Source organism: Dama dama, chromosome 5 (genome assembly GCF_033118175.1).
Source record: "Dama dama isolate Ldn47 chromosome 5, ASM3311817v1, whole genome shotgun sequence".
Lineage (NCBI taxonomy): Eukaryota > Metazoa > Chordata > Mammalia > Artiodactyla > Cervidae > Dama > Dama dama.
Genome location: NC_083685.1, coordinates 94,450,643 through 94,463,505, shown reverse-complemented (window position 1 = coordinate 94,463,505; position 12,863 = coordinate 94,450,643). Strand labels below are relative to the sequence as shown.

Sequence of the window (12,863 nt, the reverse complement as noted above, 5' to 3'; positions counted from 1 at the left end):
CTTTGATTTGAAAAAATTTTTTAAAATTTCCTAGTTGAGAATTTTTTTTTATTATATGTATTAACTTGCTTCCTAGTGTGTGATACCAGTGTTTAGTTACAGTGTCCTACGGTTACAATACTCAAGAGTGCAGAATTCTCTCATAAGTCTTAAACTAAGTCCTGGAACCCTTGGATTCATTTTGCAGAGGTTTTACATGTGACTGCAAGTCAGACTGACCTTTGTGATCTGTGGGCTGAAGACTGTGTGTGTCCCGCCGGGGCTGTCGTTCTTGTTGACACTCGCTTAGGCGGCTGCTGGCGCTAAAAATGGTCCATCTGTGATCTCTTTAGTGAAGCCTGAGTGTCAGAGGGTGAGAGTGGATCGCTCGCATTAGCTCCTCTGATTTCCTCCCTGGAGGAGCGGAAAGGCACAGTTCTCTAGACATGTCAGAAATAACATTTCTGTTTATTTTTGAGTGTGTCTGATACGGAAAATGATGTGGAAGAAAGAGAAGTGTCCCCATTATATCATTGCACAGATTAAAAAAAAAAACAGAAAAGCAAGAAAATCCAAGTCTTATGCAAAGATCCCAAATGAAAAATAGTGATTCCTTCACTCCCTGTCTCTCACACCCTGGATTCCCTCCTCCCCAAGGGAGTTCCTGTTAACAGTGTCTTATATGCACATTCTTAAGTCATTTATTTACGTATAAATGTTCCCCCTTTACTTACTGATGCTTTTATGTACAGTCCCCATGATGATTTTCCTTTTTTAAAATTCAGTACCCGAAGTTTTAAGTGCATTTCAGCTGCAAAGAAAAAAAATCCTCCTGCTAACATGCCTTAAAGGCCTCTTGTGTTTATCTGGGGATGGAGGCAGACCAGTGTCAGTGGCCAGGCTCCTTCGACTCTTGGGCTCTCCTGACTATGTGCTGGTGATGCCTTCCCTTGTGGCTGGCCCAAAGGAGCCACCTCTCCCAGCGGTACATTTTCACATGGCAGAATACAGAATAGGAAGCCAAGAAGTCAGTAGCAAAAGGAGTTTTTCTTCATACGCCTTCCCTTTTCTTTCTTTTTCTCTTTTTCAGGCCACACTGCACGTGGCATGCGGGCTCTTAGTTCCCCCACCAGGGATTGAACCCGTGCCAGGTTCAGACTCTCTGTCTCACACACACACAACCAGAAGGTCACAGTCTCCTGGCAAACTTCTAGATAGGAGACCAGAATAGTTTGTATAAAGTATTTTGGTTATCGGACCGCTTTCCTGCCCTCTGGTTTACCCCTCCCCCCACCCCACCTCCAGTTTTTGCTCTCTTTGTTTTTTGGAGATTCTGTTGCTGTATCTGCTCAGAGATTCTTTCCCCACCATGTCCAGTCTACTGATGAGTGCATTGAAGGCATGTTCCTGTCACAGAAGCTTTTCATCTCTGGTGTTTCTTTCTGGTTCTTTCTTAGGGTCTCCATCTCTCTGCTTACACTGCCTGTCTGCTTTTTGTTCTTGTGTGTCTGTTCTATCCTTTGGAGCCCTTAGCATATTCATCGTGGTGGTTTTAAATTGCCAGTCTGATAATTCTGACCTTCTTGCCATATCTGGTTCTGGTGCTTACTCTCTCTCTTCAAATTTTGTTTTTTTGCCTTCTGGTATACCTGGTAATTTTCTTTTGATAGCTAGAAATGCTGTACCGGGTAAAAGGAACTTCTGTCGACAGACCTTCATTAATGTGTGAGATGTGGGGGAGGGGAGGTGCTCTGTGGTTCTGTGATTAGGTCTCAGTCTTTTAATGCGCCTGGGCCTCTGGCCTGTGAACTTCCTCACCGTTTTTGTGTTTTTCAACCCCCTTAGGTGGGACAGGATGGCTAGAGTGGGCTTGAGTTGGGCACTTCCCTTCCCCCAGAACAGTTAGGCTCTCATTATGTCCAGCAGGTTAGGCCAGGGTTAACTAGTTTCCCCTGAGCCCAGTCATTGTTCAGATCAGAGTTCTTTGGCTTATTTCAGAGTGGCTCCTTTTCCCCTCCCCCTGCCAGAAGTGTGAAGGGTTTTTTCTCCAGCATTGACTGTGGGAACCTGGTCTAGCTCCTGGAGTAAACCTCACCCCAGTGGCTGGGTTCCCTGGAGTTTGTAGCACGAGAGTCATCACTGTTGTGCTTAGAGCAGTCCATCAGTTGCAGTTCAGGACTTCCTTCCCTGGCGGTGGGGAGCCTCTGTCTCTGTGTCCGTCTGTCTGTCTGTCCCTCTGCTCTTGGTGGCAGCAGGTTTGCCTGGTGTCCTCCCCTCTCTTAGGGATCCAAGAAAAGTTGTTGATTTTCCAGTCTGGTCACCTTTTCCCTTGTTAGCATGGAGTGGTAACTTCTAAGCCCCTTACATGTGGAACCAGAAACTGGAAATCTCATTAGATAATTTTAAGTACTGCATCAGGAAAGGTTTAGCTTTTTGCTTTACTGTTGTCAGTCTTGATCAATACACGGTATGTTGCCAAGTTCTCATATTTTGCTTCTTAAAATAATGTGGAATTTTTACCTCATTTTGCTTCACCTGACTTACAGGGTGATCTCTGTTTTGTTGCAGATCACTGTCATCCTGCTGAAAGATGAGGAGGCGTATTCTCTGTTTCTCATCATTAAAAGCAGTGTCGGGGGCCTTCTGGTTTTGATCGTGATTATAGTGATCCTAGTCAAGGTCAGCTCCCTCCACGTTCATGAAGGTTCTGGTGTTGGGCAGAATTCTGCTTAGAGAGCCAGCCCCTGACCTCGAACAGTTACCCTAGCCTTGTGACCCCTTTTCCTTCTTCCTTCAGCCACACACCTGTTGAGACAAATGAATCAAGACAGCTTCTGTCTGAAAAAGATCAAGATCTAATTGAAGAATTGGCATACAGAGATATTTTCCTAAAAGGGACCTGATGTTCCTTTCCTATTTAAATCCTTTGCTTTCCTTCCCCTGATTTAATGTTCAAACTCTTTCACTGCTATTCAAGGCATCTAATGTCTGCCTGTACTCTCTCCACCCTTGAGTCTTGCTTTTTTTCTCAATACACTGAACTGAAAAGCTTTGTCTCTCTGTTTGTAGTGAGGCTCTCTATACCCGCCTCCCAAGCCCTTTCCTTCTTAACTTGCTCTCGCTCTTCCCTTAAAACTCAGCCCAGAGATTCCTGAGTCCTCTGAACTGACCTTTATGCTTTTCCCTTGAACTGCCCTCTAGAAACCCTTCCAAGAAGCAGTGGTTATACTGTGTTGTCATTATTTCTCTTCTCACTAGATTGTGAGCTTCTTGATGTGTAGGGGGGCTGTACTTGAACTCTTTCTCTCTTTTACGTAAATAGATCCAGTACAGCTGAAACGGTAGTACTTAGCAGAATTAGTTAAATTAAAAAGGTGAAAGTGGGGTAGGGGTTCAGAGGAAGGTGGAAAACCACTTTTGACTGGGGACCGAACACAGAATGCTTGTGGGAAGGCAGTATTTAAGATGGGTCTCGAAGGATTGGATCATCTGGGGCGACTCAGAAGAAGCAGAGGAGCACTGGGGATATTTGGCAACGAAAAGATAAATGGTTTTCTAAAGCAGGTGGGTAGCTGAGGCCTGTAATTGGTCTTTCCTCCCTTTGTTTTAGTGTGGCTTTTTTAAAAGAAAATACAGAGAGCTGAACTTGGAGAGTATAAGAAAGGACCAGCTAAAATCAGAGTCTGCTGGAACAAGATAGTTAGGAGCAGCTTCTTCATCCATCCGGAGAGAGTATCAGCCAGTCCTGAAGCTTCTAGAGACCGGGTGTTTTACAGACGACCTTCCCTTTAGGATGACCAAGTGCGGAATCTAACAAGTTGTTCGTGGAGTGTTTTTTAACCATACATTGTCCCCAAAGTGCCTGTGCATTGTGCAGAAAACAAACCTGGGAAACATTTGGTGGTAAATAAAGTTAAACTGTTTTCTTTACAGAAGTGCCTTTAATATGCAAATATGATATACTTTGTGATCCTCCCCCCACCCCCGCCCCACCCCAGAGGAGGTTATACAGCATCTCCCAGGCTTACTTGCCTAAGAGCACTTTTTTCATGCCATTTCTATTAACATCTTCCAAAATAGTCTTCTATGAAGTACATCTTTGTGGGGGACAGTGGTCAGAAGCAGTTCCTAGTCTGGCATTTTTATGATCAAAGGATGCAGTCTGTTATTTCAAATTAGGCCACGAAAAACCACCCCCCAGAACAAAAGTAAAAAGTAGAAAAACAGGGGTTACCCAAACAGGAACAAGGAGAGGAGACAAGGACTTTGTTCTGCAGTGTCTGCTTAACTTCCTTTGCGGGTCCTCGCCTGGCTTCCTGCTGAACTTGCTCAGGGGACCTTCGTGTCTCAGTGAGAGACATACTTGTCCATAGGGGGAGGTGGAACCTGGCCTGGGAGTTGGGGGCACCGAGATCAGGGCCTCATTACAGGTTGACTTTGCTCTTAGTATCCTTATTTTATTTATATGCCCCATGCTGTTAAAACTTGACCGCATCTCTCCACTCTCAACCATGCAGTGGCACAGTCTTTGTTTTCATGGGTGATAAATATCATTGCAAACAAGTGAAGCAGGAGTATATAATGTAGAAAGCAATCCTGTGATCTCTCTGTGTTCTTTATCTAATTCAAGTGCTTTCATTATTTCTTTTTGTTTGTCTTTGGCCGAGCTGTGAGGCTTATGGGATTGCAGTTCCCCAACCAGGGATTACATCCTCACAGTGAAAGGGCTGAGTCCTAACCACTGGGCCACCAGGGAATTCCCTGGACTCTTTCATCATAGCTTTTCCATTGACTTCAAAGTCCTGTCTGCACATAATGGTAATTTGGAGTCTTTCTGATATTTATACTTTTTCTCATCCTTGTTTCTCTAACTAGGACTTATGGGGGTCTAAGATGTTACCTCTGTGCCTGACTTTTTAAAAAAATAATTTTTTTTTTTTTGGCTGTGCTGAATCTTTGTTGCTGCATGTGGGCTTTCTCTAGTTGCAGCTAGCAGGGACTACTCTCTAGCTGTAGTGCACATGCTTCTTATTGCTTTGGCTTCTCTTGTTGCAGGGCACAGGCCCTAGGGCATGCAGGCTTCAGAGTCGCAGCTCATGGGCTGTAGAGCAGGGGCTCAGTAGTTGTGGCCATGGGTTTAGTTCCCCCTTAGCTTGTGGGATCTTTCTGGACCAGGGATTGAACCAGTGTCCTTTGCATTACAAGACAGATTCTTAACCACTGAAGTCCTGACATAACTTTTATATGTACTGGGAAACCAAAACTCTGTATGACTCACTTTATTGTGATATTTGCTTTGTCATGGTATCTGGAACCAAACTTGGACTGTCTCTGAGATATGCCTTTGAAGGAAAAGAAAGAAGTAAATTTGCTTCGATATTTCTCTGTTGTGTGTCCAGGTTTTCATTATTACAGGTAACTTGCAATCTTGCTTTTATACTTGTTCATTGCAAATAAGATCTCACTGTGATTCTAACAGTCAAGTCTTACATTGACTGCCTATAAGCTATTGACTGACTGGGCTATGATTGGATTAGACCAATGTCCTGATCAGGAGACTTCATAAGGGATCAGTCTGTGAGGAGGAGGAGACTGAGATGGAGACATGGTTGCATTGTATAAATTCCTGAGCTGTGACTTGGGCTGCAACCTTGTCTTTGTTCCAAAAGATGCCTGTCAAGTGCCAAACCTTTCCCATTTCCTGTTCACCCTCCTCTGCCTGGGAGCAGGACATGCCAGAGCTTACACAGATCCAAGGACAGTGGGTCATGCCACAGGGCCACTGTCCTGGCCAGAAAAGGACTAAGAAGGGGCCAGCTGGACACTAGCATGGGAGAGGTGCCCCTCCAGTTTCTGTTTTTATTTCCCCGATACAGGCCTGTGAGTGCTCATTCAGATAACCTTGTTCTCTTACGATAACATCTGAACTTTGAATTTGATCGTTGGAGGGATGAAATAAGCAGATGTGAAGAAGTGAAAGTGAAAGTTGCTCAGTCATGTCCCACTCTTTGCAACCCCACAGACTATACAGTCCATGGAATTCTCCAGGCTAGAATACTGGAGCGGGTAGCCTTTCCCATCTCCTGGGGATCTTCCCAATTCAGGGATCAATCTGTAATAAATTGGTCAAACTTTTTAGGCCCAGTTAGATTTTTATTCCATTCGGCCAAGCCCAGTAGTCTAAAATGATTTGTCTAGTGTGTTATTTCATGCATTTTCTCTAATATCCATACAAGCAGGGATATTTGGTTAAGATCAGGGTTTAGGTATTTTGGGGTCTCCTAGCCCTAATTATTTGGTTTCCCTGGTGGCTCAGAGGGTAAAGCATCTGCCTGCAATGTGGGAGACCCGGGTTCGATGCCTGTGTTGGGAAGATCCCCTGGAGAAGGAAATGGCAACCCACTCCAGTATTCTTGCCTGGAGAATCCCATGGACAGAGCAGCCTGGTAGGCTACAGTCCACGGAGTTGCAAAGAGTCAGACACGACTGAGCGACTTCACTTTACTTCAGCCGTAATTATTACCTTGTAATAGTGCCAGAATTTTACTGTTACTTTAAGAACAGCTCCAGTAAATGGAATCAAGGGACTCAGTTACTCCAGGAAGAGCAGTTGTTCAACTCTCAAGGGTTCAGAAGGTAGCTGGATGCACCTAAAGAGACAGTTAGCCCAACTCCAGTTGACTTCATTTTGATCAGTGGAAGGACATTTCAAAAACTACATAAGTATCAATATTATTAAATATATATTCATTCTCATAGTAAGATCAGAGTGAGAAGTGAAACTTTGCCTTAGTCTCAACCTCACCCCGTCTTGTGCCCCTCCTTAGAGGATGAGGTGAACTGGTCTGGCATGTATCTTCCAGGCCATGTTCTGTGCTTTTGTAATATTCACATGTACATGTATACAGGAACATAGGTTTTTGGGGTTTGTGTGTGTTTTACAAACAAATAGGATCATAGCTTCTACCAATTGTGCTTATTTGTGACCATTTTCACGGGTCCAGTGTCAGAGATAAAACACTGATGCTGGTTGCAGGGTTTCGGGGGGGCTAATAAGAGGCAGTACCTTGGGTTAACATGTCTTTGGGAATCAGTAACTTAAATTTGTACAGCTCATTGCAATTTGTAAAGAAGCCCTTTCAGCTTTTTCCGAAAGTGGACTTAAACACATTTTGGTAATTGCCGCACAATGCCAAATAGCTTTCTGGAAGGACTGAACCATACTACCTGGTTAATAGGCACCATGAACATACTTGAGATCTCTGTTTCACTATACTGTTTAATGGGTATATAATGGTGGCTTTCCTTTCCTTTTTTTTTTTTTAAATTTTGGCAAGATCATCTATTTTGCCATAAAATGAGATGATCTCTCCCCCCACCCCCTGCTCCCCGCCTTTATGCTCTACTTTTTCTCTCTTGTCCAGTTAAAAGGTAGCCCTGGTGTTTCCTCATTAGCTCTGTCTGAATTGCATTGCCTTCTGGGATAGAAGAGGTGCATTTTTTCCTGTAGATTTCAAAGCCTCTGGGCAAGTACAGGTGATCCGACTTAGAATCTGAGAGCAGTATGCTCTCCAGAATGGGGGAACTGAGTTTCATAGATCCGTTGGTGGGCATGAGGAAGACGTAGTATCACTGGAGGTCTGTCTAAAGGAAGAGCTCTTCCCATTTATTAATACCACAGAGAAGACCGGACCACTGTGCCAGCCTCCAGGAAAGCCAGCTGGAAGCTCTGCTCCCTGTCCCTGCACCCCAGGAGAGGAGTCTAGGTCTGGCTGGTCCACTCCTGGGACCCTATAACCTGCCGCAGTACTGAGTTGTGGGGGTACTGAAGGTGAACTCTCTGGGGAGGCCTCTTCTGTCCCAGGCCTGGAGAGGGGCCCTGGGCCAGCCCTGCCCAGAGTGCTGGCGGATGTTCTGAGCTCTTGGCCTTGGGTTCCTGAGTCTGACTAGTGTTCTATTCTGCAGTAATTTTTCTTCTCTCTGGAACTAAGGTCTGAGATTAAAGTTGGACTGCTGGAGTGGGAGAAAACACCACTGGCCCACTTTGGTTCTGCAAACCTTTTAGATTTCCTAGACTAGGAAGGGCTACCAGTCTTAACTCCTGGGTTCTGCACTGGGGCTTGGGGTCCTTTGCCTCTGAGATGAAGAACTCACTGTATTGTAGCAAGGTAAAGACACTCAGACCTCTAGGTCAGAGGTTTCTGACTTTTTTGTGTGTCACAGACTCCTTTGGCGATCTGGTGAAGCCTAGGGACGCCTTCTTGGATTATTTCCCAACCTTTTACTATGAAAAATTCTCAAACGTACAGAAGAAATTTTACACCGAACACCTGGCTTGTTCAACTATGCCTGCTTTATCACATATTTTTCCAGCTATCAATCCACCAGCTTGTTTTTTTATTCTATTTTTAATTTTTCTTTCTTTTTTTAAAAAAAAAACATGGAGCGCTTTACAAATATGTGTGTATCCTTGTACACGGGTCATGTTAATCTCTGTATCATCCAATTTTAGTAAATGTGCTCCTGAAGCAGCACAGCTTGTAATATATGTAACAGTTTATAAAGAACCAGTTATATTGAAACACAGTGATCAAAATATTTAAAAAATTTTGTATCTCCATACATGTGTTCTTGATTAATGCATTAAATGCATTAAAGCAACAGGTCTGATAACTGTGCTACTTTCGAAGTAGTGATGAGCTTAAAATGTTTTTTAAGGCATACCTATAATGTGATTGGAAAATATCTATAATTTCTTTTAATATTAAGACACAGGTACTGCCAAAAAACAAAAAAAGATACAGGTACTACTGACACGCCTGTGGTTTGTTGTCTGCATTTGTAAATGAAGGAAATGTTAGATTTCAGATGAACAGTAGTAAAAATAAATGTGGAACACTATCCACCCAGCTTCACAGGCCTCCTCCGTATATTCTGGTCCACTTAATAAGAACATCTGTTCTACCCCAGGCTCTGTACTTTGACAGCTCATCTCATAGTCACTCCAGGCCCCATTAGCTGTTTCATGGAGGAGGAAACAACTTGCCTGAGGCCTTAAAACTAGTTTAAAGGAAGAACCTCCTGGTCTAATGTTTTTCCACAAAAGCTTCATTACAGATGGGCAAGGCATAGGTTGGCGGACTGGAGGTTTACAGGCTTTGCTGGGGAAGAGGCACAGGTGGATTTCAGCTCTTCAAGTTCCCAGGCTGCAGGCGGGATGCTGAAGGTGCTGCTGCTCTGGTCCTGGGAATCAGCGTTTCCGGCAAGCTCTCTGAGTGATCTCTGATGCAAGAGCCACGCCCTGTGAGACACTAGTTAGATCAGAGTTTGTTCATCTGATTACACTTTGTCAATGGGTAGCACAAACTCGGAGTCTTGATGACTAAGAAGTTGCTTCAGGAGACAAATTTAACATAATGCTCTAGCAGAATGATCTCTGTTGAAATCTTGAAGAATATACACTCAAAATAAAGGCTTAGTCACTGTACTCTTGACACGTCAAATGTGCAGGCTAATGGGTAGAGGCAGGATGATCAGGAATCAACCTTCCTGAGCAGAGGCCCTCTCTCCCTCCCCCACCCTCCCACTTCTCTCCTGGATGATCATCTATCTCATTATAGGCAGGTGGGGCAGAAGTGGTAAAGCCTTTCCTGCCCTCATAGCCCTACAGGACAGATGAGATAGCACTCAGCTGTAACTCCTGGAAGAATAGATCCTGTCCTTTGGGAATTCAGAGAAAGAGAAGGATCCAGGAAGCCTTTGTGAAGGAGACAGACGCCTGTAATCAGAACCTTGAAGCCACGGGGTGCTGAGGAGAGACCGGCCTGAGCAAAGGCCCGGGGGTTAGAAAGTGCAGGATGTGATGAAACTGTCAGTCAACCCCCCTGAAGCTAGTGTGCTTAACCGGCTTGTCAGGCCAGAAAGGCAGGCGGGGACAGTGACTGCAATAAAGAGGAAGAGCCTAGGAAGGATTGAGTGCAGGAGCTGCGGAAGCCACACCCACTCTCAGGGTTCACAGGAGGATGTCCCACTTGCTGTGGGTTCATCACTACAGTCCTGGGAACTCAGGGCGAGAGAGGAGGGGATGGACCAGGGTGACTGCATGCAGGTTGTGGGGAAACCCCTGCAGGGAGCAGGAGCAGCAGCGAGATCAGCTTTCTCTACCATGTACCATGTTCAAGCTGGCGTTACTTAGAAGGTTTGGTTGACTTGAGTTTGAACCTTTGTCCTTTTCAATACCAAGTGGACCGGCATTTGACAGTTTATTCTTTTTTCAGTTTATTAAGTGCCATCTCAGTGGAGTTTTTCCCCAGGTCACATTCTGAGAACTGAGTAATGAGGAATAACCCATTAATTACGACAGGTCACCAGGCTGCTGATGGACTCGGAAATGCTTCCCACAGAGATGGGCTTCCTTCTTCCTGTTGACTCTTTGAAGCAACATGAATAATATATCTGCTGTTTCTTAAATGGACCACTAATGTCTATTAATGGAATGTGTTTATCACAACAGGACTCTCCAGAGCAAAAGAAGAATTAAAGGATAAACTGCTTTGTGAAACCCTTTCCATGCCGCCATGCCTTTCCCACTCTTGTCCCTCCCAGGTCATCCAGCATCCTTCAGGCTCCGAAGCAAGGGCTCTCCTTGCCTTGCGATGACTTCCTTTTGTGTCCTGAGACAGATTGAGATCTCCTGTCTCAGCCCTTGGCTTGAGCCCTCCTCTCCTCTGGGATGGGAAATGAAACCTTGTTTGTTAGGTATAAGTAACCTCTCCTCCAAAGACCAGATTGTTCTATGCAGTTTGTGTTTCCTCTTGTGCTTCCTTTAATTTTTTGGAGAATACATTCTGAGTTTATTTTACAATTCCCCATCACTTCACTGCAGTTACCTTAAATCATCCGAGGCAGCCTTATGAACCAGGTGAGACTGGTCAGTCCCTTCACGGCCAGTTCCTTTCTTTCAGGTGGACGACACTCCTTACAATGAAGCATGATGTGGATGATTTGGGGGGAGGAGAGAGAAAGGGGCGTTGACTATTCACCCTGACTGCTGACTTAACCATTTGCTAAGCTGATAAACATTCAAACAGTAATGGTGATGAAGATCATTTGAACAGGGTGCCTGGTGAGATGGGTTTAGGTAGAGACTGGAAAAACCATCACTCAAAGACAGCAGGCAGTTTTCACTCAAGTGGCTGAATTCATCTTGGTTTTGGAAGTATCCCTGAACTTGGACTTCTAGTAATGCCAATGCAAAAAGCAAAGACCCCTTCTCCTGCTTGGGGTACAATGGGGATTAGATCTGAACTTGGGGTGGTGAGCCAGCCCCAGCCACAGTGGAGTTAGATTGCAGATACTTGGGTTTGCAGCTCAAGGGAAGTATTTTTCACGTTGTTTTGACCTTGGCCCACAGGAAGAAATGTATTACACGTCATAATGTCATAGGCACACACATACTTCAAACAGAAGTTTCACAAAACTGTCTACCCATACTTCCTTAAACATACTCTGATGTGTTTTTTTTTTTGTGTGTGTGTGAATATGCTGGTTGGAACCCAGGAAATTGCTATCATGACCCACTAATGGGTCTGGATTTAGCCTAAGAAGCTGTGAGGGTGCCCACAAGGGACAGTCTGGCCCCAGCTCTGAGAAGAGCCCTTTCCCCTCTGGATGTCCCTCGCGTCGTCTCTAAAGCCTCTAGAGAGTTCTATCAGAAACTGCAGCCTGGCCTTGGCTGGGCCATGGAGAGATCAGGAGGGGCTGCCCACATTGGAGGGCAAATGAGCAGGTTGTCAGAGAGCCTGAGAGCTGTGTGAGGGAGGGCTAAGGAAGAGGCTGGCAGGAGAGGGAGGGAGTACACGATGCATCCTCAGTCATGTCTGACTCTTCGAGACAACATGGCTCCTCTGTCCATGGGATTTTCCAGGCAAGAATACTGGAGTGGGTTGCCATTTCCCTCTCCAGGGGACCTTCCCAGCCCAGGGATCGAACGCACGTCTCCTGCATCTCCCGCAGAGGCAGACAGATTCTTTACCACTGCACCAGCTGAGAGGCCCTGAGGGAGGGAGGGAGGCCTGGTGACAATTCCTAAGCCTTTCTGCCAGGATGATGTCAACTTCCAAAATCCCCAGTCATAATGCAGCAGCTGGAATCCTCTTTGGGTTTGAAAAAATCAGGCCTGAATTCACTCAACAAACATTGACTTATTTTATGGCAGGCACAACGTGGGGTGCAGAGATGCCTAAAGGCAAGGTCCCTGTCCTCCTGGAACTTATGGCCTTAGAGGGGGACACAGGCAATAAGTAAATGAGTGATAGGGCCTCTAAGGGAATAAGAAGAGGTAATGGGATAGAAAGTAGTTGGGGTGGAGGCTGCTTTGGTGAGTGGTAATAAGAACAGGTTTTTTTTTTTTTTTAAAGGAACTGGCATTTGAGTTGAAACTGATGAACAGATGCAAAAATCTGCTTCCGAAATGGCAGTTTGAGAGCAAAACACAGATTCCCAGGCCCCATCCTAGTTCTAAGGGAATGACAATATTAGGCGCAGGGGCCAGGAATTTGCATTTTTCTTCCAAATGATGCCCAGGCTCACTAAAACTGGAGACCTGCTGCCCTGGGGCGTTTACTTTGAGAGAAGATGACACCTAGTGAACTTTAGGGTCCCTTCCAACTTCTGACTCCCAGAGCCTGTGGTTCAGGGAAGGGACTTCTCATTGGTGTGTGAGAGCCAGGCCAGGGAGAGGGGCAGGGCGGCTTCCGGTCAGACTGCAGGATGGTAATGCCTGAGATGCAGAAAACAAAGCGTTCACAGCCCAACACACACATGCACTCGAAGCCCGCCCAGGACCCCGAGGCTCTCTCTGAGGCCGCCCCACGGTCCAAACC

The 12,863-nt window shown here is 45.3% G+C and overlaps 1 protein-coding gene and 1 pseudogene across 1 annotated transcript in view; one reads left to right on the top strand and one right to left on the bottom strand.

The window, feature by feature from the left end:
• The window catches only part of ITGAE (integrin subunit alpha E), a 60,502-nt gene extending 56,265 nt beyond the window's left edge, over window positions 1-4,237 (top strand). The window contains exons 30-31 of the mRNA XM_061143136.1: window positions 2,548-2,658; window positions 3,590-4,237. Coding sequence (XP_060999119.1) covers window positions 2,548-2,658; window positions 3,590-3,679 — 201 coding nt within the window. The 3' untranslated portion in view covers window positions 3,680-4,237. The remainder of the gene's footprint in view (window positions 1-2,547; window positions 2,659-3,589) is intronic.
• Window positions 4,238-8,413: 4,176 nt separating this feature from the next.
• On the bottom strand, window positions 8,414-8,514 carry LOC133058116 (U6 spliceosomal RNA; annotated as a pseudogene).
• Window positions 8,515-12,863: the final 4,349 nt, after the last annotated feature.